This window comes from Sylvia atricapilla, chromosome 19 (assembly GCF_009819655.1).
Source record: "Sylvia atricapilla isolate bSylAtr1 chromosome 19, bSylAtr1.pri, whole genome shotgun sequence".
Classification (NCBI taxonomy): domain Eukaryota; kingdom Metazoa; phylum Chordata; class Aves; order Passeriformes; family Sylviidae; genus Sylvia; species Sylvia atricapilla.
Window position 1 is genome coordinate 5,592,776 of NC_089158.1, and position 23,860 is coordinate 5,616,635.

A 23,860-nucleotide genomic window follows, 5' to 3' on the forward strand; every position below is an offset into this window, starting at 1 on the left:
TACAGTGGGAAGTCTGAACGCTTCTGCAGCAACGGCAACCGCTCAGGCTAGAGGGGCTGAACCAGGATCCGAGACAGCAAGGCTTGGATTTTCTGAAGCTTTACAAACCTACACCTCCCGTTGATGAAAAAGCGAACTGCAGGCACTCGGAATCGCTCCTAGAGCCTTCCATTTTCTCTCCTGCCACAAACTGAGTTGCAAGGATGTTCTCAGCCAATGTACCTTTTGATTCTGTAATACCTCCTACCTGTGACTTCTGCAACAGCATGTAGCAGATAGAGCAGGAAAAACAAAAGGAATTTTATAAACTGGAATGAATAGGAAAAAATCTATTTCCTTCTACCTTAATAGAAAAACTGAAGACGTGAGCAAAGAAAAACAAGGGGGACAAAATATTTCCTCTCCCTGTTGCTATAAATATTTCTGAATGTACTTTAACATGAATCCCTAAAGATGCATGTGGCCAAGCATATGTGTGTTTCTATGTATGGCTATCAACATAACGACAGTTGTGTATGCTGATTTTGTCACCTCATGCAAATAGGACTCCCAGTTTAGTTAGCATAATTAGAAATAGACATTTGAGAGCTGGATTCTGTCCTTCATTCCTTGCCCTTGCAAAAATAACACATTTAGTCCTCAGAGGAAAACAGAGGCAAAAATGTAGAATGCAATTAGCTTATGAGTCTCTAAGTTACTTGCAAGCTGTTTCTGCTGACTCCAGGTAGTGTGAATGTTTAGAATATTTCACTGCAGGTCTTGAAGTGGACAATTCTGGCCTTTTGGGTTCCTAAAAATGGTCATAAACACAGGTGAGAATTTAAATTGAATGTTTAAAAGCGGAGGTTAAAAGTTCCAAAAAGAAACAGGGCCCAATAACGATAGCAGATTGTTATTGTCCATACTAAGACTACGTGACACAGCTGAACAATAGTTAAAAATATTAACTAAAATTATCCTCTTAAATTTCTGTATCTAAAGCTGCCTATAGAGATAGAAAGTGCTTAAGTATCTATTTTATAGGTAATATAAAGTGCCACAATACTAGCAATGGTCCCATAGTAACATCATCAATCTCTTGTGATATCAGTTGCTCAGAGAACAAAAGTTGACTTCTAATGCTCCTATTAATTGCAAAAGCTATTTGAAAGAAAAGCAGCCTTTAATTTTTTGAGTTCTCAAATAAAAAGCCTTTCTTTGTAGAATAACATAGTAAAATGCTTCTTCATCTTCTGTACTTCAACTGAATTGGTGTGCAAATCCCCCAAAAAAGGTAAAAGAAGGTAAATCTAGTGTATAGGACACTAGGACAGTATTATTGTTAATGTGACTCCCCAGAAGCCAGGGTATACATAAGGAAAGAAATAAGCTGAATGTTACACTCCATTAAGAATAGGATCTGCACATCAATGTGAGTTTAAATTAATATTTTAAGAGCAACAAAGCTGAGTTGTCTGTGCTTTCTGCATCCAGTGAGATGTCACAAAATAGCTTCTGGTATATATTTTACCTTGTGAGACCAAAAATCACTAATAGGAGCTGATTGACCATGTAGTAAAATGGATATAAAACCTACATCTTTACCTCCTTTGGGCCTGTCCTGCCCATCAAGAAGTATCAGGAATAGGTTTCTAGAACTATATTTAAAAGAATGAGGGAAAACGTCCTTTAGTGCACAGATCATTTTGGTTTGAAATGTTCTGTGAATCCAGTCATCCTCCAGATAAAACAGACATGGAAAACAGTGTAATTCCAGTAACTATTATCAGCTGTTGTGGGCATGTCTGGTGAAACTTGACCCATTCTTTCAATAGATAGGCTCCCAAATTGGGAAAAGAAAGTACTTTAAAGCTCCATATGCTTTTTCTCCAATAAGTTCGTGAGGCTTAAATACATTATGGTGAGAACTAGTTATATCCTGGTGAAATGGATGAGTAATACCACCATCCTTGCAGATTGCAGAGGAAATTGTGGGCACCGCAGTATGTTGGTGCTGTCATAGGCGCTGAGAAAACTTGGGTTTTCAAAAGCAATGTGGCTTCACCAAGGATTGCATACCAAGTCTTTTTCAAAGCCAAAATTAAAACATAAAACTGCACAGTGCAGTCATATGCTAGAAATTAGAAATCTCTGGTTATCTGCATGCCTGATCCGGACCCTGGAAAAAATTCATTTAGCCCAGCAAAAACTTGGTATGATACAATCCAGCTCCTGAATAAAAAGCATTCATATACTCTGTCCTCTTATCTGCCAACAAATTTCATAACCCTGATCTAATCATACAGAGGTGTAGTGCAGGTTGCCTTATAGTCATGATCCAGCAACTCCACTGAATATAGTCTCTGCATTGCAGGATACTTTCTGGGTCATTCTCTTACCTTGAACTTCTAAATCTTACTCTCTTTCATTCACTCCCAGTGCCAATGAGGCACTCCCAAGCCTAGGAGATAAATGGCTTATTTTTGAGTGATGATGCTGTAGTCTGCATTGTGGCTCTTTTTAAGGTTCTGTGTATTCTTCCATTATGAGCTGTTTGCCACTGCACACTGAATAGTGAGCTGCTTAATTATTGAAAGCAAGATGTTTCTTGCTGGAAAAAACAACTGTCATTGGATGTGAGGTCAAGGTCTCCGTACCAATGATCACTGGGCACTGACAGCACCTTTCAGTTGTCAGCCTGACACACTGTTTTGTTGCTTGTAGTGAAAGAAAGGATCCTAACCCAATTTTCTGCAGTTCCCTTATATCTCTGTATGACTTTCAAACTAATTGGTGTGATTACCTCAGTCTGGAGCTTTCTCTTCTGTATTCAATTAAACCCTCTCTGGTAGGTGTGATGTTCACATTTGGACATAAAGGTTGATGGAGCAGCACATCTTTCTTTGCTTCCTATAGCCCTAGTCCTGTCTTGTGTTGTGCAGGCACAAGACTAAATCCATGTCAGATATGTGTCCAAGGCAGTAAACCTATAGACTGTTTATAAATTCAAAAATGTTGTTTAATTAATTAGTATGTAAGACCTCAGAGAGGAAAGCCCAGTCTATGAGGGAAGCCTCTAGACTATGTCAGAACATAAAATCTAACAGTGAAGAAACTTAGTTACTTCAATGTTTCATTAGTAGAGTGGTTTGTAGATTTCCGAATGTAACAAACAAAGAATACTTACATGACCTTTAGTTGTAGAATTAAGAACAGAGGACATCAATTTCAGATTTACATTTATCTATACAACCTGAGTTCTGCCTTTCCCAGGTCTGGCTAATTTATGTACTGGGATCATAGGATTAACCCTTACCCTCACTGCTGCAGGCCAGCCAGGCCAGTGGCTGCTCCAATAGCATGATTACAGGAGCAGAGGTTGAACTATGCAAAATGATTTTTAAAAGACTCCATGCATGTTTTTTGCTCCATGTGTGTGTTCCCTAGGATGATATTTAAGTTGTCATGCTTAAAGGAAAGCATTTTCTCTGTGTGCAGACTGCCATAAAGGACTCTGGACATGAACAGAGCCCATCATTGATTAATATGGATGGTCATCTCCAAATTGATTGTTGTAAAATCAGGATGGTATAAAAAGGCCCAAAGGAAAAGTCAACATATGCTGCTGCATTGAAAATTATTAATGATGACTGTATCTCACCAGTAACTGTCTGTGTTCAGCTGTGTTCAGCTTCAGGTAAAAATCAATTCCAAGGACTTTAATGAATCAAGTAGTTTTTATTGGCATGAATAAAAAGACTATAAAGTAAATTATTTCAGGATGGATTCTCTGGAATAGCAAGGAGCAGAAATGCATATTTATCCTTGTGAGGTTTAGCATAAGAAAAAATGATAGTCACAGTATATTTTCATAGAGAGCCTGTGTATACTGAAAGCACTTAAAATACTTTTGCTATGGAAAACAGGCCCTGCAGGAAAGATTTTGCTGCAAACCCACCCACTGCCAACCCCCCCCCACCAAAAAAAAAAAAAAAAAAAAAAAAAAAAAAAAAAAAGAAAAAAAAAAAAGAAAGAAAAAAAAATGGAGAAACAAAAAGGTAGGGGGGGGGACGGACCTGCTAGAGAAGTCATCTCAGTCTACAACATAGAGCAATATTGCAAAAGTCCTTGTTTGTTTTCTTCCAGGTTCTCATGATAGGCTTGCCAGGATATGACCACAGCAAATGGCCAGAGGCTGGTATGGTTTTTTTCCATCTTCTCGGTGAGATGGTTACCAAAGATTCCCCTGGACTATTTAAAAAAAAAAATCAAAAAAACAAAACCACCAAACACCAAAGAGCAGAAAGCCCACGCTGTTGGATGCCATCTGCTCCTCCTGTGCAGCAGTTTATTCCATTCCCTGCCCAGCCCTGGGCAGATGGTGTCCATTCCCTCCCAGCCCTCTCGAGGGACAGGGGACCTCAATGCCGCCTCTGCGCGGGGAATGAGGGATGGAGGTGCTGCGGGTTGGGGCGACCTGAGAGGAGGCTCCGGGGGCGATCCCCAGCCCCGCGGGGGCGGCCGTGTCCTGCAGCCCTGCCCAGGGAGCTGCCTCCCGCCTGGGCTGGGCCGGGGAGCGCGGCCCGGCAGGTGCTTCTTGTCCCCGGCGGGAAGATGGAGGCGACGGGCGGGGAGCGGTGATCGCCGCGGGCTGCGCCGTGAGTGTCGGCGGGGCGAGAAGGCCGAGAGACGGGAAGCGGCCGCGGGGAGCGGGGCGGGCTGCGGGCGCCGCGGGCACGGGAGGGTGGGAGCGGGTTTTGGGAGGTGGGGTTTGGAAGCCTCTTCCACAGGCTGCCGCTTGCGATGACCCCGGGGGGAAGGAGGAGGCAGCAGGGGGGGATCGGCTCAGTGAATGAATGGGCGGCAGCGGCGGCGGCGGCTCCTCTGCTCAATGGCTGCTGGGCTGATAAGCGCCAGCCCCGCAGCCGGTGCCTCCCTCGCCCTCCCGTATTTTGTCTCAGGCTCGCCTCGCTCGGAGCTCCCCAGACATGTTCAACCAGCAGCAGTTCCAGCAGCAGCTGCTGCAGCTCCAGCACCTCCTCCAGCAGCAGCAGCAGCACCATCACCACCCTCCGGCGCAGCAGGGAGGCCGGTAAGCGCCGCTACGCGAGGCCGGGGATCCGGGGCCTGTCCCGGGGGACCGCTCTCCTCCGCCTCCCTGCGCTCCGTCCCTCCTCGCCGCGGCGGGGCTGCTGCGGGGCTGCCGCGGGGCTGCCCTCCCCCGGCGGGGAAGGCGACAAAGGGAGGCGGGCGAAGGCTGTGGGGCGCGGGCCTCCATCGGGGCAGAGCCTGGAGGCACCGAGGGGCCCGGGGCTGTGGGAGGGAGGGAGGGAGGGCGGCGGCGGCCCCTGTGGTGTCGTGCCGCGTCCCCTCAGCGTTCCGGGGATCCCTGTCCGCCGTCCGGGGCTGCAGTCCCCCAGAGCCCGTGGGTGACCCGGGCTGCCCGTGGAGGAGCGGTGGGTGGGTGGATGCTCCGAGCCGAGCGTCGCCCCTCAGGGCAGGGCAGCCGGGGCTCAGGGAAAACGCCTTCTCCTGCAGAAACACAGCAGAGCCGCCCTCGGCAGACACGAGCACTTTATTGTTTTATCGTTGAACTTAAATTGTTTGTTTATTTGCTTTCTCTGCCTGGGTCTTCTGGTCTGGGTGCGGTGATTGAACTTATTTCTGCAGTGGCACCAGCGCTTAGGCTGTGGCTGAGCACGGTGGGGCAGGGAAGGGATGGAGAAAATCGTGTTTTGTTTGTGAAAGGAGAAAAGACGCTTGCCAGAAAACAACCACGGGTTTCCTAAAAAATGCAAGATGTAAAACAACTTGGATATGATCAGTTGTCCCCGATGAGCTGAGATTTGTAGAACCAACGCAAATTCTCCAAAATTATGCATTTATTTGCAGTTACTGTTATCTTTAAAACCTTATTCTTTGCAAATTCAAAGCAATGGGATGTGAATTTAGGAAGAAAGTTAATTCGTTATTTAAGGAATTATTGTATTACTTTATCCTTATAAGGCATTTGTCTCTGTGGTAAGCGTGGGAAATGTTCTGTTTTACTAGAAATATGAACCTGCAAATCTTCTTACCATTTTTATATGTTTTATGCTATAAAAAAAAGCTGCACTTAAAATGCCAGTAAGGGGCTGACTGCTAGATAGCACGGCTGCATCTTACACCTTTAAAAGTATGTTTTTTGTGGTATAAATATCTCGGCTCAGAGACTAGAACAATCTAGAGCAGCAAATGTGAAGATGAGCTGCTGTGAATTCTGTTAAAGGGGTTGGGTTTTTTTGTCAGGGTGGATATTTCGATCCGTGTTTGTACCTCTCTTCAGCTCTGACAGATTTAGCTGTGTCAGCAGCGTGCATAGAGGTGGGCCTGACCTTGCAATCGCCTGAAGAAGTGCCTGCCAGTTTCCTTAGACTTTTCTCTCACGTCTGCTCCACCCTCCTTAGAACTGGAGAGTTCTTCTCTGCTGCTTCTTCCCCCTCGTGTTTTAAATACGAAGGCCGTGGTTTATTTTTCCATCTGGTTCTTGCAGTTAGGGGGCACCATTGACAGTTCTGACCTGTCTGGCTCTGTGTGGGAGGTGTTGATTTTGGGAAAATGAGCTCTAAGCTACTGCGAAAACTCCCTGGTTTTTAGAACTTTTTTGTTGTCGTGTTAAATGTAGCTGCTGATCTAGATCACTCATTTCTCCTGACGGGTGCTGCATAATTCTGTAGAACCGCAGTCAGCTCCTGGGCTTTTTTTATGCTGCTTGGGAGGCTCTATGTGGGATTGGTGCTAAGGAGTTGTCTCTGACCTCAAATTCTTTGATAGACAATCTGTCAGCTTTGGAAATTCCAGGAGAGTGGGGGAAAGAGGATACAGTGCCAGTGCATGGTATCTTTTCATGCACCTATATCAGCATTTCAGCCGTTTGCTCCCCTGTTTTATGCTTGCTAGGTGCCTGGGATAGAAGGGTGGAGTTTTTATTGGGTTCTCATGATTGATGCCTTTTTTTCCAGGGGTTTGCCGCCACCGCAGCAGCAACAGATGCTGAGCTTACGGGCAACAAATCAGCCGTCGCTGCTCAATGCCAATCCCATGCTTCAGCGGGCCTTACTCATGCAGCAGATGCAAGGTACTGTCGTTATGGGAAACGCGTACTTACTGGAGTTATTTAATCATCCTCTTGGACTGAAACCATGCAGTGGCTATTTCCTGCTGAACCAGTGCAGTTCTTGTACTTGGCAGTTCTGTTTGTTGTCTTATTTTTTTTTTTCCCCTCTTTAAATTAGTCCGTAGTTCTCAGAACAGAGGTTCTTCAGCTGTTGAAAATCACGTGTGCCCAACTGTTCACAACTGGGAATGGCACTAGGAGGTGTCAGGTTAGATACTAAATACATGCCTTCCCATTCAGGCTTGATGGAGCAAGTATTTTTTTCATGACTATATTTAGATAAAATATGGAAATTTTGATTTTTTTTTTCTTTTTTTTTTTTTCTTTTGATTTTTGATTTGTCTTTCTTGGTTACAAGGTTAAGCCCATTTATTTAATTATCTGTTACATACACACTAACCTTGTTTGCAGTAGATTCTTGTCTTTGTCCAAACTTAGTGCAGTATAAACAAATACAGTATATTGAGATAGAAGACGGTTTGAGTATCAGTTGTATTGTGAAATTTTGATTCCCTGAACTGACTGTAATTTCTACGGCGGGTAATATCTCTGTCTTTCCATTACTGTGTTTCCAAAGGATTTTCCTTTTAATTTTGTGTTTTCAAAACAAATTTATGAAGCTGCCTTAATAATGGCATTACTAATGTAAAGATAATAGGAATAAAGGTATGTTTTTATTTTTTGCTCATGTCTTAACCTGACCGTTCTTTTCAACACAGAACATCAGTACCTGGGATAGTTTTCAAGTGCCTAGTTTAGATTAATGCCTGCAGTTTCTACCTTGCCTGTGAATCATGCCCAGATGTGAAGACAAAAGATTTATTCTGCATGTCGTTAACTCTCCTTTTGTTCTCTCTTGCCCATTTAACGAGAGGGCTCTCTAGTGACTCCAGTGGCTCTCCACAGATCTCTCTCAGGTTGAAGGGAAAGTGACAGTGAGAAAGGACAAGCCATGCTCTGAAGATGAGTGTACATATATCGTTGTCAGGAAAAATTGTGACTCCAGCCTTCAGTCAGCCATGCTCCTTCTAGATACATTTGCAGTCAGCTGACGTTTTTCCCTGAATCTTTTATTGAGAAGTTGTATTTAAATAGTGTGCCAAGGACCTGGGGCTGATTAGATAGAGCAGGATAAGATATGGTAATGAGCACTTGACATGCACTTTGTCTTACTGTTGCTCCTCTCCACCTCCCCATGGAGTTGTGACTTTTCTCAATAACCTACCTCAGGTAGCCACAGGTAACATGGAATGTGGTTACCAATGTCCAGTGTGGCCCTGTTTTGTGATGAATTTTTTTGCCATTTAGGTTTGGGTTACATGTAAGAATATCTGATGCTGTGCCACTTCTGTCCCTGGGAAGCGTCAGCATAAATAATTCATTGGCCATGTGTGGCTTTAGCAGTGGGAATAGGAAAAGATAAATACTTCAAATTAAAACAGATATGTGGTTCTTTAAAGGTATCAAACCAAGAGCAGAAGATGACTACTGGTGTTAATTTTTTTCTAATAGAGCTATGCCCTTTTACAGTAAGGGATTATATATGGGAAGTAATAATAGATTAGATGGCTTTTGAAGACAAACCATAGGCTGTATTTCCTATTGTGTTGCAGGCTTTTAACACTGTAGCTTGGGGTTTCAGATGTTGAGTGCCTGTTTCCAAACTTTGCTGCCCTGTTTTGACAGCTGCTAAAAGGCTGGAATATACACCAATTCAAGTGAGAGAGAAAAAATGGTGATTTAAGTCCAGGTTCCCTGAATGATGGATGGTTTCTGAGGGTATAGCTGAGGCATCTGGGCCCCTCCGTTCCCTCCCCCACGAAATGGGGTGACAAGGACTGTCTTCAGATATAATTTTTGAGACTTGATTAATTTTCTGTGGATGCTGAGCTGTTCAGAAAGCAGAGCATTATAATTGGAAATGGCGGAGTCTCAAGTGTCAGAGTTGAGGTTGACATGTTGAGCTTGCATGACAACCAGGTGGCAGAGAGGACTGTGGAATATTTTTTTAAAAACTTTGGTGTTGTTTTGAATGAAATGCTGTTACTGGCTTGTGTTAATGAGCTCCATGCTATGGTTTGGGTAGTCAGCTGCACAAATGTGGGATGAATTTTCCTTTTTTACAGAGAGTTTTTGTAAAACGAGACCTTGTTTGTTGCAAACACGAGCGCTAATGTGCTCAGATCAAATAATTGCTCTAATGATCTTTGCCTGGAGTGACAATTATAATTAAATAGCCTGATCCATAGTAATGGTTGCTATTACATCAAATCATTCTGTGTGCTGAAGGGGGTAGAGCACAGAGCACCTATACAGTGCTCAGTAAAGGACAGGGTCATGTGTAGAGGAGCCCTTCCCCTCTACCTGCTGCTTGTTCAGGTGGAAGATTTTCTTTCTCCTTTGCACAGCACAGGGTGGTGAAATGCTGTGTTTGCATCTATAGGAAACCTGCGTGGATTTAACATGACAGCGCCAGCACTGCAGCAGTTCTTCCCTCAGGCTACAAGACATTCCCTCCTGGGACCACCACCTGTTGGGGTCTCCTTAAAGCCAACTCGGCTGGGCTTCCCCAGCCTCCCATTCCAGCGGCAGAACCGGACCTTCCGCAAGGTGGGATTGTGGTTTCCAGCTGCTGGGGAGCTTTGTGCTCCTTTCACACTTGTAGCTGTTGACTGTATAATTAGTAGGTGGAGTACAAAGGAGAAGGGAGAGAGCCTTACAAAGAAAAAAATGGTTTGTGCCATGCTGCTGACACAGAAGTGCAGAAATGCAGAAATCATTCCATCCCAAAGGGTTTTACATTTATTTACATTTATGATGCAAAGGTTTCTTGTCACTACTTGCCCAAGAGAGAGAATTCCCCATGACAGAACTGTTTAAACCTAGGATATGAAAGGAGCCTTTTAGAAGTATTGGCTTAAAAGTAATTACAACAGAAGAAATCCTGGCTAAATGCTTTGCTGTTCCAAAGCAGTTTGTTATTCGCAAAGAACTTGCTCCTGCTATGTACACTCTGCCTCTTTGGGCTGTTCTCTCACTTTTTAAAGATCAGACTGATATTTGTCCTTGTGGATTTTGTAAAATCTATAATTCTTGTTTTGTAGAAACTTTTTTCACTTTCCATCATTAAGACCTCTTTTGTATCCTGGAAATGTTTATTGGATTGACTGCTAATTGCCTCCTCTTAAATTAGCTTTGGCATATTTCATCCCATTCTGTCAAAAATGTGTAGTGGATAAGGCAAACTTGCTCACTTGGGCTGTCCTCTAGAGTCAAAAGAAGGGGATTATTTTGGACTATCCTTTTCCCTGCCCATGTGCTTCTTCCCAGAGTTCCACTATCATGACCCTACCCAAGGCAGTCCACTGTAAACCATCTATTCTTTACCATTATCGTGTGCTGGAATTCCTGTTCCTGCCCCACAGTAAAACTCTAGTGCTTTAGGCAGTGTGTGTTAAGGACTAAGAGCTGGCAGTGACTCTCTCTGCCTGTTGCAGGACTTCCAGAGGGTTCCTGACAGGAAGCGAGAACTAGATCCTGGTTCTTCATCTCAGACACAAGGTGATGAGAAAATGGAAATTCCAGAGGGAATGCAAGCAGGGTCAGAGCAGAACAATTTTTCACCATCTACAGGTAAGGGGGAGCCTGTAGTGAAACAACTGCTTGCAAATATGATAGACTTCTCTTGACTAGCCCTGCAGCAAAAACTGGAGATGATTTTGGGCTTAATCAGCTATCTTTCTCTCTAGTTGTAAATATTTAAACTGCTTGTGATAGCACTCTGCTATGTGCTTCATGTACCACTTTTACCTGAATATTTTTGGGTTTTTTTATGAGCCTGCTCCATTTCTCTTGCATGAAGGCCCTCTCAGAAGTCCCTTTGGCACTGAGCTCTATTTAAGATGGGGGGAAAAATGAAAACTGGTCTGAAATTAAAGCTTCCACGTTGCCTTACCCATGCTGAAGTCAATATCTCGTGCAGCCAAACACATCAAGCAGAACCAGTTACAATCAGCATGCTAACGAAAAGATGAGTTGAAAGTCCTGGTGCCAATTGTCAAAACAGAAGCTGCTGGCACTGAATATCTTAATGTCAGATACAACACGGATGTGGGAATGTCATCTCTGACTGAAGAGTGCGTGATTTAAAACTGGAGGCTTTGATGAGGTTGTGACCAGGGAATATGCAGCAGTGAAAGGTGTCTTATTAACTGGTTGCTGTCAGGTAGATGTGCCACCTTGGCTTATATTAATGTTCCCATGATCATGGCTCTTGTCACTTAGGTACAGGACTGAGACCCACTTAGCAGATACGAACATAGATTTCTTTTTTTGACCAACACCTCATACAGTGACATTGCAATAAAACTCAAATATTTGAGGTCATTATCTAACCTTGTCAGAGCAGCTCATAAATTCAGAATAAGCAAGTATTTAGTACTATTTGCTCTAACAGAGCCTCATTGGCATTTGCCATTCAAATATGGAATATGCTCAAGGTGGCATGGTCTGTTTTGCTAAGGAAATCTCCTTCTGTGTTCCTGCAGAGCCAAGAACTCCAACCGAGTCTGTGTTGAACACTGAGCCTGCGGCAAAAAGACTGAAGAGGTATTTATTGAATGGGGTATTGAGATAGTTACTGAGTTTAGAATTACTGCCTAATTTCATTTTCTGATAATTAGGGCTGTATTCTCTATTGGCCTGGTGTCTAGCATGTAAGAGGTATTTCAGATGCTTGTGAACAGTTCAGAAAATCTTGTGGTGCTTGATGAGATATCGGGTGTTGTGGGGTCTCTGCAAGGGGTGATCCAATTATGAGAATGAAAAATGAGAGATGCAGCTCATCTAAATGTGCAGTAAAGCTGTGTTTTATCATGTCTTCTAAGAAGCATAGAAGTTCTTTTCTGTTCTGGTGTATTTCTCCAAGTTTCTTTCCTAAATGTCAAAAAAGTGAAATGAGCAGAAAGGGAAAGCCTTGGAATATGTTAGGTTACAGTAGGTGTACGAGAGGGAGAAATGATAAAAGGAAAGGAATCAGTGCTCCCTAGTATCCAAGCCTGTATCCATGAGCGTTGAGTTCTGTATTCCTTCTGCAAAGGTTGCCTTGCCAGTATCTCTGTCTGTTGGGTAAAAATAGACAAAGGCAATCCTATTATCCCCCAGGGATGCACGGCAGGCTGGCCTTGGCCCATCCCGGCTCTCCTGGCCTCCCGAGGGCGCGGCAGGGACAGGCAGGGCTGCATTGCCATCTAGTGGGAAGGCACCTTGCGGAGTTCCCGGTGCCATCTGCAGCAGGCTGCTCCTCTTCCAGAACTGTCACCCTTGGCTGGTGTGGAGGGAGAAGAGGAGGGAGTGAATACAGATTTTTATAGGCACTGACTTGAGAATTCTCCAGCATATGTTAATGACGATGAGTCAGGACTCCTGGGCCCTCTTACCTTCCCTGTTAGGCATTCGCCGCCTGCTCTTGGATAAGTTTCCTCACCTCGCTGTTTTCCATCTGTAGATTACAGATTAATGGATAGCTTTGGGGGGAATATTCCAGGATTACATGATCAAGGTAATATCTGAACATCAAAGTAAAACATTAAAGGGTGATAAATATTGTGTGCTCAGGGACCATCATGAGTTATGGACTCTGATTAGCAAGGAAGTGAATAAATTCAATTAAGTCTGGGTCGAATACATTTGAGTGTATGCTTTGTTAATCTGTTTGCCAAAGCTAATTTAATTTTAATTACATTAATATTTAGCAGGGTATTAATCAAAGTCCTGTTACATGCACTGAAAACAAGAATCAAGTCTGAGGAATGACAGCTCTCACTGCAGCAAGCCAGCTATTAGGAAAATTCTTTCCTAAGCTGCAGTTAGGGACTGCCAGATTTGATGCATATATTATGGCTGGTATTTACCTAGAATAGATTATTCCTTAGCTTTTTTTTTAAGTGTTGCTAGTATCTTCCAATGAACAGATGATGGATCTGTGAGAAAAATAGTTTACTCTTCTCATACTGCCCTTCACAGATGACAAGGGCGTTCTCCCCATCTATTTCATAAACTTGTATTTCATGCTTCATTGTTCCATTTCCCTTTAGCCAGGAATACCAGCCTCCTTCTTCATTTCAGGTTTTTCCCACTTCTGCCTTTGCTCCTATGTACCATCTGTACACCTGGAACAACATCCTCATTCCAGTGCAGAAAGCACTCATCATCTTCAAATCCTCCTTGAACACCCACTTCTAGCATGGCATGACAAGTATCCATAGCATACCATTTCCTCTTTAAATCATGCTCGTGGTGGCTTTTGCTCCCTTAGATTGCTCCTTAGGTTTGCAGTTCAGGCTGCAAACGCTCGCCCTGAGTGCTGGCACCATCTGTGTGTGGTACCGTTAGCACTGAGCCTGCTGGCAGCACCTGACAAATAATGTTAATGCCAGTCACTCTTGTTTAATTCGTGTTTGCAGTGCCCAAACCCTGCTGCATATTTATAGCCGTGTAACCCAGTTCCATTATCACTTATCAATCTGATAAATTATGCGGTGTGCGTGTGTTCGGATAACGGGATGCGGTACCTGCGCTATCGGCTGTCCTGCTTGTGCACAAGGTGCTGCTCCTTCTTGGCAGAAGGACACCAGCAGGTGGGAATTTGAGCCGCCCTCAGAGCAGACAGTCAAGTCATGGTGGAAAGTTAGTCCTGACAGAGAAATAGGGGATGGAGAAAGAGACTGCAGAGAACACTTTGTGCCCTCTGGAAGTCAGACATTTATTCTCAAAAGTCCCCTCAGGAGTGCTTTTCTCCTTAGCAGATCCCCGATACCAAATAAAACAAAGCAAGGCACTTCTGATTTGCATCTTGTAGAGTTTCACTTCCCCCACAAGCAGAGCTGTAGGGGCTCTGAAATGAAACACGACTGGTATGAATAGAACAGGCAGATATGGTGAAATCCCTGCAGAGACACCATGGAGAACTCCTTCAGTTCTGATAGGTCTCTTCTCTGCACAGAGCAGCCAGGAGCACTATCCAGGTGTTGCAATTTCCCTACAGGTCACCAGTCACAACAGGAGAGAGCTCTCAGAGCTCTTATTAAGAATATTTCTTTTATGGACTTAACTCCCTTCAGGCTTCTTGCAGGAGAGGGCAGCTAACAAAAAAATCAGTTGTAACCTTCTTGTCCAGATTATTTGGCTTCTGAATCCATTCTAGAACACCCACTCTACATAATTTTATTTATTTATGCCAAATTCTTGCCTGAAATACCACTTCCAGTAGCTTGTTGGGAGTTTAGTGGAAAGTGTGGTAGGTTAGACCCCAGCCTGTGCCTTTGTGTGCCTTTTGAAACTCTTGTCTGTAACATGGCAATTAAGGTACTTTTCTTGATATCCTTGAAGTGTGACTGGGGAGTCTGCATTAGAGGATGCCACAGACAACAAGAAAGCAGGAGTCTCGTGCACCCATGTCCAAGCTGATGGTGAGTTGCTGAACCCTGTGATTTGAACTTCTAGGACACTCCTTGCTGGAACTGCACCTGTAGGTCCTGTGGGTCTACAGTAATGTTCTTCCCCCAGTGGTATAGGAGAGGAAATGAGGATAAAATTTAGGAACCAAATCCAAACTTTGTCCCCTAATATCTGTTACCTGGCAGAGGCAAATGATTGGCTATTTCCATCTTTATTAAGGATAAGGAGAAAGGTTTGTGAACTGGCTTACGGCCAACAGTGCTGTGAGGAAAGCTCCCTGACTTCACTCACCTGCTGTTTTGTTTTTCCTGTCATTGCTGTTTTGATTTAAGGCTGCTAAAAGGACTCTCTCTTCTTAGGTACAGACAATGCCAAGGAGTACACAGCCGAAGATCTCTCCAGAGAGAGGAAATTCTCTGAGGAACCGAAGGCTCCTGAGGTGAGCAGACACTGCTCCATGCAGGGGTGGTGCAGAACATACAACCTCCCCCTCCATCCTGGAGAAGCCCGTTGCCACTGGGAACCAGCTGGCACCCACGTCTGGAGCTCTGTCTCCTGCTGTAAGCTGTTGTCCCTGGCAATAAGGCATAATATGTCTGCAATTAGTGCACAGTCTGTTCTGACTTGCTGCTTTTGTACCTCTGCTGGCCTGTTCCTTACCTACTGCTGCCTATGGATGGGGTGTTCATTAAGATTCTTGTATTCAGCTGGAAAGATGGAAAGCTGCATTGAAAGAGTTACTTAAAACTCTATGTGTGGAGGGCCATAGCTAAATACACCTTTCATATTGCTAAAGAGCAAGTGCAAAAAGATTCAGGTGGTGTTAAAAGATGCAGCCTGAGAATCTTGTGCATGAAGTATGTGGCCACCATGCTAGATGTTAAATCACGACCTTAGGCTGTGTAAAGCTGTGAGCAGACAAAGACTTGACCTTAGGTGTGAATCAGACTTGATAGTCTTCCATAATTGGAGATATTTATTGACTTGATCAAATGTATCATCCTCCCTGTGTCTGAGTTCCTGACTCCATCAGGTGTTGTGCTGAGTAGGCTTTAGTTTTGCTGTGGAGAAACATGAGCTGATTATGTCGCTTAGCAACAATAGTTTGTGGCTCCAGTCCCCAGAGACTGGATCACAGAGTGGCTGCAGAGGCTGCAGAAACAACCATCTGTGTTAATAGGGCTGGTGCTATGACACAGGGATTGCTGATTTAGCAGCTTTGGGAGGTGTATGAGAGTCTTTCTGATCAGCCTCCGGTGGGTTCAAGCTTAAGTGGATTTTCCTAAAGGGTAAAGAGCTTAGGTGACATACAAAAAGCAGGTGTAATTTTCGGAGTCTTCTACTGAGGGATTGAACTCAATGTTGATTCTTTCTTTTTGCAGGTGTTGAGCTCTGGAGGTTCACTGAAAGTGACTATTCAGCAGAGCAGTGAGAGCAGAGCTATCAGTACAACAGCTCTGAAACCAGGGCACTGGGCCTGCGACGTGGGCACAGCTGATCCCAACCCGGAATCAGTCCTTAAATTTTACTGTTACATCTGCAAGACCAATTGCTGCAGTCAGCAGGTAAAAATGCACAGGTCTGACAGGGATCCAGGTGGTCAAGAGATGGGAATTAGATGGCTGGCTTAGCAAGGGCTCATGCTTTAGGAACAAGGAACATAAGAAATGATGACAAGTATGCAGATAAAATAAACCTCTCCTGAGAGCTGGCAAGGAACCTGCTAGAGAGAGAATGTGGGTGGATCCACAGGCAGCCATGCTCTTAAGCTTTTATATTTCATTGTTAAACAGCAGTCAAAAGAAAGGAAAGCATAGCTCATACCTATTATTTTCTATGTTTTGGATACATTTAAAAGCATTTTTCCCCTAACTGCTCTTTCAGAATTTCCAATCCCACATGGCTGGAATTCAGCACCAGCAGCGACTTGGGGAGATTCAGCACATGAGCAATGTTTGTTTTGTTTCACTACTGCCCATGGTGAAACAGCAGAAGGTGCTAGCAGGAAAAGATGGGTAAGTGTTGGTCTGCAGTAGAAAATTCAGTCTGAATATGGCCCTACATGGGTTCTAAAATTTTTCATTGCACCAGGGTACCTCTCAGATTTAAGCAAGGTACAAACTCCCTCTGGTTTCAAGGGCCTTAATCTCCTTCAGGAAACTTTGTCTTGCTGAAGGATACCAGAGTTGACTTTGGCCTGTGTAGTTTTTAATACAGTAGATTAAGTAGGAGACCTGTTTTATCTGGTGCATTTCTGTCAGCACAAGCTAAAGCAACCTATAAGTGGGTGAGAAGGAGGCAAGATAAATCAGAGTCTGTAAAGATAGGAATTGTGAAGAAAACAATGCCAGGGACTGATTGCTAACTGCAGTATTCCATGGAGAATGAAAAAGGTGTGGCTTACAGCTCTATCTGTTGTCACTTCAGAGAGACCCAGCGTTGGTGCAACACATGTCAGGTGCATTTCACAGGGGACCTCATCAAACATCGCAGGACCCAGGAACACAAGGTAACAGCCGAAGTGTGGACTTAATTTTGCACTGACCTTTTGTCTAGAGATTAAATGGAAGTGTGTAGCCTCTCCTGCTCCCCAAACAGCAAAGGAAAAATTACTGAAGTTGAGGGTTGTAAATAAAGTTCTGCCAGTAACTCCCTCCCTAAGGGCACTGCAGTGCTACCTCCTGCTTCTGGCATTGTTGGAGCTGCCAGTTGTCACGATGTGTCAGTATGGCCTGAGGCACCTCTAGTGTGTAATTCTTGACTTTTCTTAAGAAATACGGCTTATCATACTTAGCTAATTAATTGAATGAAGGAATTGGTGGGCAACCTCTTTAAGCTAAACTTCAGGCAGGCCAACATATTAATTGACTTTTAGGGAAGAAGTGCCAGAACACCTATTATGAGACACACTTAATTTTGCTCTGCAAGTTTTTCATCTTTTTGGTGGATAAGAGTTAGGGAGTCCTTTCTGATAGAAAGACTATTTTCTTTGTGGTTTCCCAGGATGCAAGGCTGACTTTGTTTCAGGATTCATCTGCATCCCTCCAAAGCAGTGCCTCTTGTGACTTATGGAATTGTCCCTCTTTCCTTAGCTGGCCAAACGCTCACTTCGTCCTTTCTGCACGGTCTGCAGCCGCCACTTCAAAACCCCTCGCAAGTTTGTGGAGCATATGAAGTCCCCTGAGCACAAACAGAAAGCCAAAGAGGTAATACTGCCTGGGTGGAGAGCTGTGCAGGTCTGCAAGCAGCTACACTGTAGAGCAGGGTAATTTTCTGCTTCCGTGGCTACTGCAGGGCTGAAAGGAAGATGTGCAGGTCATCCAACCATGGTTTGGTTTTGGGGTTTTTTTGGGGGTTTTTTTGGGTGGTGTTTTGTTTTTTTGTTTTTTTTTTTTTTTTTTTCTGAACTTCAGTTGTTAGCACTGAAAACTTGAGTGGAAAAGGGAAGAAGGTGTTGAATGTATCTAGAAGTAAGGGAGCTTTATGGCCCTCTTGCAATCCCTTCTGCTCATCACATACAATCTGTCCTGAATCTGGGCTATTCCTTGGTTTAATGGCTAGTGCAAAGTTGATCTGATCTTTCTTTTCTGTACCATACAGGTTAGGCTAGGAGAGAAGGAGTTGGGGAGCCCAGAAGATTCAGAGGAGTTGATCACTGTGGATGCTGTTGGCTGTTTTGAAGATGATGATGAAGAAGAGGAGGAGGAGGAGGGAGGAGCCGGTGAGGAGGAAGACCGTGATGTAGTGCTGATGGAGAATGAGGATTCTGCTGCCAAGCAGGTATGCTGTGCAAAAGAGGAAGGAATGACCTATCTGAGAACCTGCTGTGGGATGCTATGACTTAGTTGTCTTTTTTGGTAGAGCTCAGGCTTTCAAGAGTCTGCTCAACCTTGCACAGCAGTAGGGTGGGACTCTAGGGCTCTTCTAGAGCACAGGGTGATGCAGAAGAGAATCAGGCACTATGTGTGGGTTACATTAAGGTGTTTCTGCTGTCTTCAGACATTAACCTCGTTGAGGAGCACAAAGCAGTATTGACACAGTGTCTTTGAACAGCCCAGCAGTAGCTGAGTTTGATAGCGAACATGTAGAGGTTTATCTTGACAAATACAATTCAGTAGAGAGCAGTAACCAAGAAGGGGGTACATGGCTAAGCTCCTTCAGGCTTGGAGTGTAAGCGGTAATTTTAATGAAGTGGTCTCCTGATATTGGGGTTTCCATCTGCCCCTGAGCAGAGGCTGTGCAACTCTGTCTCTTGGTATGTGAATCCTCTGTTTTGCTCCCAAGCTTACCAGAAAAATGCAAAAACGTGGCAATTGTCATATATACAGTAGGCACTAATGTTCTTTCGGTTTCCAGACTGGGCTGAAGGAAGTGTCACTGGAGGATTATGAAGGAAGTGAGAAGTATTGTCCAGACACAGCCTATGGTAAGCAAGCAGAGTTAAGCACAAAGGGCCACAGAGCCTTCTCTGGCCACATGCTGTATCTGTAGGAGAGGATGGTCTCTACCTACTGTTAGAATGACTTCTTGGGCCATGGTGCTCCAGCATCTGCATTGGACTGGTGCAGGTCACTGCTACCTGGAGAGCAACCTCTCCTGAGAGCAGGATGTTTCTTTATTACTGTGTGATAAAAATAAGAATGTGATTGATGTTTGTCAACTGCTTTTTGCTTTGAAGAAGGATGAGAGCCAGATACATTTCTAAGGTAGGACATGGAACAAGCAGGGCAGGGGTACTGAAGAAAGTAGGTAGCAAATGAGGGATGCTCTGGAAAGATGAAGTCGGAAAGCATATTGATTGGAATGCTTTCCAACAGAAATGCAGCTTGCAGAGAGATACTGAGCATCACTGACAGTATCATACTCTCTGCTAGACCCAAACTGTGCATGTCTCCTCTGCTTCAGAACCCCCACGCTGTACCGAGCAGTTCCTCAGCCGTGCTGCAGGCCTGGTGGGCACTGGTGCCTCCAGATGGCTGTGTCTGGTCCCCACCCTGTAAGCGACTGACTTCAAACCCCTGATGGCCACTCGTGTTTGAGGAGGGCAGCTCTGCAGAGGCTGTTTTGTGCCCAAGGAGAGCTCTGTTTACACAAATCTTCCATATCGCTGTAACCTTCCACTATCGTGTGGCAGATGGAATAATGATTCATGCTGTGAATGTTCTCTGCGTGTTCCTCTTGCGCGCCTGCTGTCTTCTGCTTGGTTTGATCCCATTACATTAGATCACATGTTCTCTGTAGTTTTCCATTGTATTCTTTTCTCCCTTTTTCCCCCCTTAACGCTCTGTGTAGTTTCTTTGCTCTGGCAGCCAGATTTCTCTCTGAATATCAACCACAGCCATTCCATGGTAAGACGAGATATTCAGCAAGTCATCTTGCAAATCCCTGAATAACAGAAGCAAAGCTTTACACCTCTCCTTTTTTACCCCCACCTTCCTTCTCTTTTAACATGCTTTCATTATTTGAGTTCCATTCAATGTGATCTGTGATTTCCCTTCCCCTCCCGTTTCGCAGGCCTGGATTTTCTGGTCCCCGTCGCAGGTTACCTCTGCAGGCTGTGTCACAAATTCTACCATAGCGACTCCGCTGCCCGGCTCGCACACTGCAAGTCCCTGATGCATTTTGAGAACTTTCAGGTTAGACCCTTTGGCGATTGCATGGCCTGGCATTTGTTACCCCCTGTGCGTGTCTCTCCAGTGAATCCACCACGTTAGCTGTCTTGTCTCCAGCTCATTTCCATCATCCTTGGTGTCCATTATGCCGTAGCTTTCTCCTGGTGTGCTCTGTCTTTGTCTCCCTTGGCCCTTGTAGATCTAAAACCAGTAAAATCCTGCTTCCCAGCTACTGCTGCTGTCATCTTTTTGCCTGTTTTTGGCTGGGAATCTTCCTCAGAGTGTCCACTGTTTGCTGAACCTGTGGAGTCTGTCTAGGCCTCTTCTCTGTCAGATTACAGGTTGGTCAAGGTGGGTTTGAGCAGGAGAGAAAGGCTGTTCCTTGTAAAGAAAGCTGATGCATATGCATCTCCAGGTGTGATAGTGCAAGAACAGCTCCTTTAGCCAAAAGTGTGGTTATGATTCACCCAGGAAGAGGCCTGGTATAATCAGATACCTTAGAAATCTGAAAATTTAACATTACAGACTCTTTATGTGATAGAATCTACAAGCTGGTGAGAGTCCATTTGTCCCCAGGGTCAGCCTGCAAGAGGAAGTCTGTCTGTCTGTCTCTGTCTGCTACCCTTTCCTAGAAACTCCTTAGCACAAAGCTCTGCAAACTGATGCTGTTCCTTTGCTTTTCTGGCTCCACCTAAAGAAGCCATATTGCCCCTTGCTGCTTTTGTATCTAAAGCTTTTCCTACTGGGCTGGCCTGGAATCTGCCTCCATTGTTCTGTCCTTGTTGACTTGCCAGGGGTGAGGGGCCTGGATTAGTGCTTGTGGAGGGTACACAGGGCTTGCACTGTTTCTGCCCTACCCCATGACTACAGCCTGGGCCCTCCTGTATGGGAGAGCACTATTCCCTGTTCTTGGCAAGGAGGGAAGCTCCCACATCGACTCTGTCCTCTATCTGCACCCTCAATCTACTCCCAAAACCTGCTGTGCTTCCCTACCACCTTTTAAAATAGTGTTTTTAAAAAAACCCAAACACACATAAACAGGCATACACCCCTAATCCTCAAAACTTGATGGGTTTTTTTCTAGTCTTCAGACAGAAGAAACTACTCCCAGTTGGCCATCACTGCCTCCAGGAAGGGGTGGAGTGCTTTAGAATTCTGCCAGCACTCAGAGCAGTGGATTTGGAATGGGAGACCACAGCTGTTCCTTCATGGTTGCTCATCCTCTCCCACTCCTGCAGCTAGTCATTTCAGGAATGAAGGAATTGGCCTTGCTGTTTTCCTGACTTGTTTTAGATCAGCACAGAGCGAAACTGCAGCAGCAGTCACTTATGTCACTCTTTTGGCCCATTTAGAGCTGAAATCAGATGCTCTTCAAATGCATGCCAGAGTGACCTGGGGAGTTCATGACAAGAGTCCAGACTTACATATCTACAGGCAGATTATTATTCTTGGCTGCCTGGGTGTCTTGTGGTTGTCACAGTCTGAGTTAGATCATTGCCAGTTGCTGGGCTATTCTCAGAAAAGGGTTTCAAAGCAGAGAATTGTGTGCTGTTGAGACAATTTACAGCATCACTGTGGACATTAATTTGTATGCCTGCACCTGCTTAGGGTTGGGTAAAGTATGAGTTGACCGATCCAATTCCAGTGTGGTATGATATTTTTCATATCCCACAGTTTGAGGACAGAGGAAGAACAAGCCTGCAGCGATAAACTGAATTACAATGTAAAACTGCCTGTTAGATGTGCTGTAATTCCACATTCCAGACTGGTGAAAACCCTTGTGCTCAAAATTGTTTCCTTAAACTGTCAGGTGTAATGCTAGTGTCAGTTCAAGGAACCCTTCAGCAGGGAGCTGAAACGGAGTTGATTATGAAGGGAGCTGCTGTGGGAAATGGTGAACTTCAGTTTGTTCCTTTAGGTGTCATGCTCTGTCTGAGCATTGAGGACTAGGTTCCTGCTATGTGTTAGCTAGCTACAGTGAGTTGTTTTCCCAAAATCCAGTCTAGAACATGCGTAGCAGCCATTTTAATCTCTTTACAGACCTCTACTGGTTCATCATGATAGTGAGTGCAAATGAGTCATTTTGTTGATGATATGCTTACCTTTGCTCTGTGGGAAACCTCGGTGACTTGTAACAAGATACAATTGATACAGGAGCCTTCCTGTCAACAGTTCCACTGACTGCGCAGATTGTAGCAACAGAGTGAAGAAATACTGAGCTTCCAGCTTAAGCCTTGCTTTGGCTGATAAACATTAAGTCACACCAGTAGCTGTGCAGAGCCTCACATGCCCAGGGTACTTGTCCTGTCAGTAGTTGAAGCAGGAGCTGTCACTTGCACTGTTACATCTCCAGAGTCCTGAGTCTGACTAAGATTAACAGTTGCCAGATTGTGATTTCTGTCTCAAGAGCCACAGGTCTGCCATGCACTCGCTCAGCATTAAGTAATGCGAGAGGGACTTCCGTTTTTAATATCACTTTTCCTCACAGGAGCTGACCCTTCTCTGTTGAGAGCTTCAGCAGCCAGGCCAGGAGCTGCTGAGACCACTTGTGCCCCTGCCACTCACCACTGTTTTTGTACAGGTGTTCCTGGACCAGCTGCTGCTTTGCTGCAGTGACAGGAGCTGAGCTGGGCTTCTCTCTCATGTTGGTTTGTTTGTATTTGCAGAGATACAAGGCAGCAAGGCATCGTGCCACAACTGCCTACTCCGAGGCTCCTTTGCATTCCCAGGGCTCCAGCTCCCAATTGCTGGATGATCCAAAACAGCCTCTTGCTACAACAGCACATACCAGCAAGATGAATGATGATCGTGGGATAGATAAGGAGGGCACAGAGCTGTCAGCCCTGCAAGAACAAACTTCAAGGTCTCTGGAGGGTAAGGGTGAGCTGGCCACCTCTAGGCCAGAGGGCGAGAGCCTGGCCAGTGTGACTGACAATGTGTGTGGTATCATGGTTGTAGAAGAAGAAAGTCTACAGGAAGAGAACAAGTCCACTGCCAGTAGTGCCGACTGCCCGTTCTCTGAGGAGAGCCACACCCTAGGGGAGTCACTGGGACGTGAGGAAGAAGCCAGCACAGCCAGGCAGAGGGCAGGCACAGACGACCACCAGGATCCAGGGAGTGGAGGAGGCTTAGGACAGAAGGAGGCAGCAGACGAAGGCCAGGAGGCAGCAGCAGAGCCTTCCTCCCTCGCCAAAGGTGAGACAGCCGGTCTCACCTCTGCTGGGTGCAGACGCTCTTCCAGGCGCAAACCCAGATAGAGTGGCCTTAAAGGAGAGCCCTTTACATATGATATTTGCTGGAAATGTTTATTTTCTGAGTCTTTTAATAGAGCAAAACCTTCAACTTTACTGCTGTTTTTATTTTAAGAATAAATAAGCCTGGCTTTAGCGTGTCTAATACAGGATAGTGTTGCTTATTACTTGTACAGTTGGGATACAGCAGTTGTGTGGAAAACTGAGGCTTGGATTGTTGAACCTGAAAGAAGATGGTAATGGGATTTCCATAGGGGACAAACTTCATGAACTGATGGATACATACTTAAGAATTCTTTGTAGTTCCTCTCATTTCCTTTCCAGAGAAAATGTTTATTATGTCTTGGGAGACTCTGCCGAATTCTGCTTCTCAGAACACTTTCCTTTCTAAGACACACACTGTT

The 23,860-nt window shown here is 44.8% G+C and overlaps 1 protein-coding gene across 4 annotated transcripts; it reads left to right on the forward strand.

Moving 5' to 3' along the window:
- The first annotated feature begins 4,076 nt into the window (after positions 1-4,076).
- CIZ1 (CDKN1A interacting zinc finger protein 1) lies at positions 4,077-23,601 on the forward strand. 4 transcript variants are annotated; one of them, XM_066332677.1, is made up of 17 exons: positions 4,077-4,637; positions 4,941-5,071; positions 6,981-7,096; positions 9,579-9,745; positions 10,633-10,768; positions 11,683-11,743; positions 14,525-14,604; positions 14,953-15,032; positions 15,976-16,158; positions 16,478-16,608; positions 17,021-17,102; positions 17,686-17,799; positions 18,194-18,373; positions 18,950-19,019; positions 20,108-20,229; positions 22,872-23,068; positions 23,164-23,343. In XM_066332677.1, the coding sequence occupies exons 2-17, from the start codon at positions 4,968-4,970 to the stop codon at positions 23,204-23,206; spliced, it is 1,866 nt and encodes a 621-aa protein (XP_066188774.1). In that variant the 5' UTR covers positions 4,077-4,637; positions 4,941-4,967; the 3' UTR covers positions 23,207-23,343. The 4 variants fall into 4 exon arrangements, with proteins under 4 accessions (XP_066188774.1, XP_066188773.1, XP_066188771.1 ...); XM_066332676.1 differs by having other exon boundaries at positions 4,084-4,637; positions 22,872-23,079; positions 23,164-23,601; XM_066332674.1 differs by having other exon boundaries at positions 4,087-4,637; positions 22,872-23,601.
- The last annotated feature ends 259 nt before the right edge of the window (positions 23,602-23,860 follow it).

Excerpts from the sequence above, each read along its gene's own strand:
- CIZ1 (XM_066332674.1), top strand. The coding sequence starts at position 4,968 with ATGTTCAACCAGCAGCAGTTCCAGCAGCAGCTGCTGCAGCTCCAGCAC. Across the intron at positions 14,605-14,952 it reads CACCCATGTCCAAGCTGATG|GTACAGACAATGCCAAGGAG; the intron begins GTGAGTTGCTGA and ends CTCTCTTCTTAG. Across the intron at positions 20,230-22,871 it reads TGCATTTTGAGAACTTTCAG|AGATACAAGGCAGCAAGGCA; the intron begins GTTAGACCCTTT and ends TTGTATTTGCAG.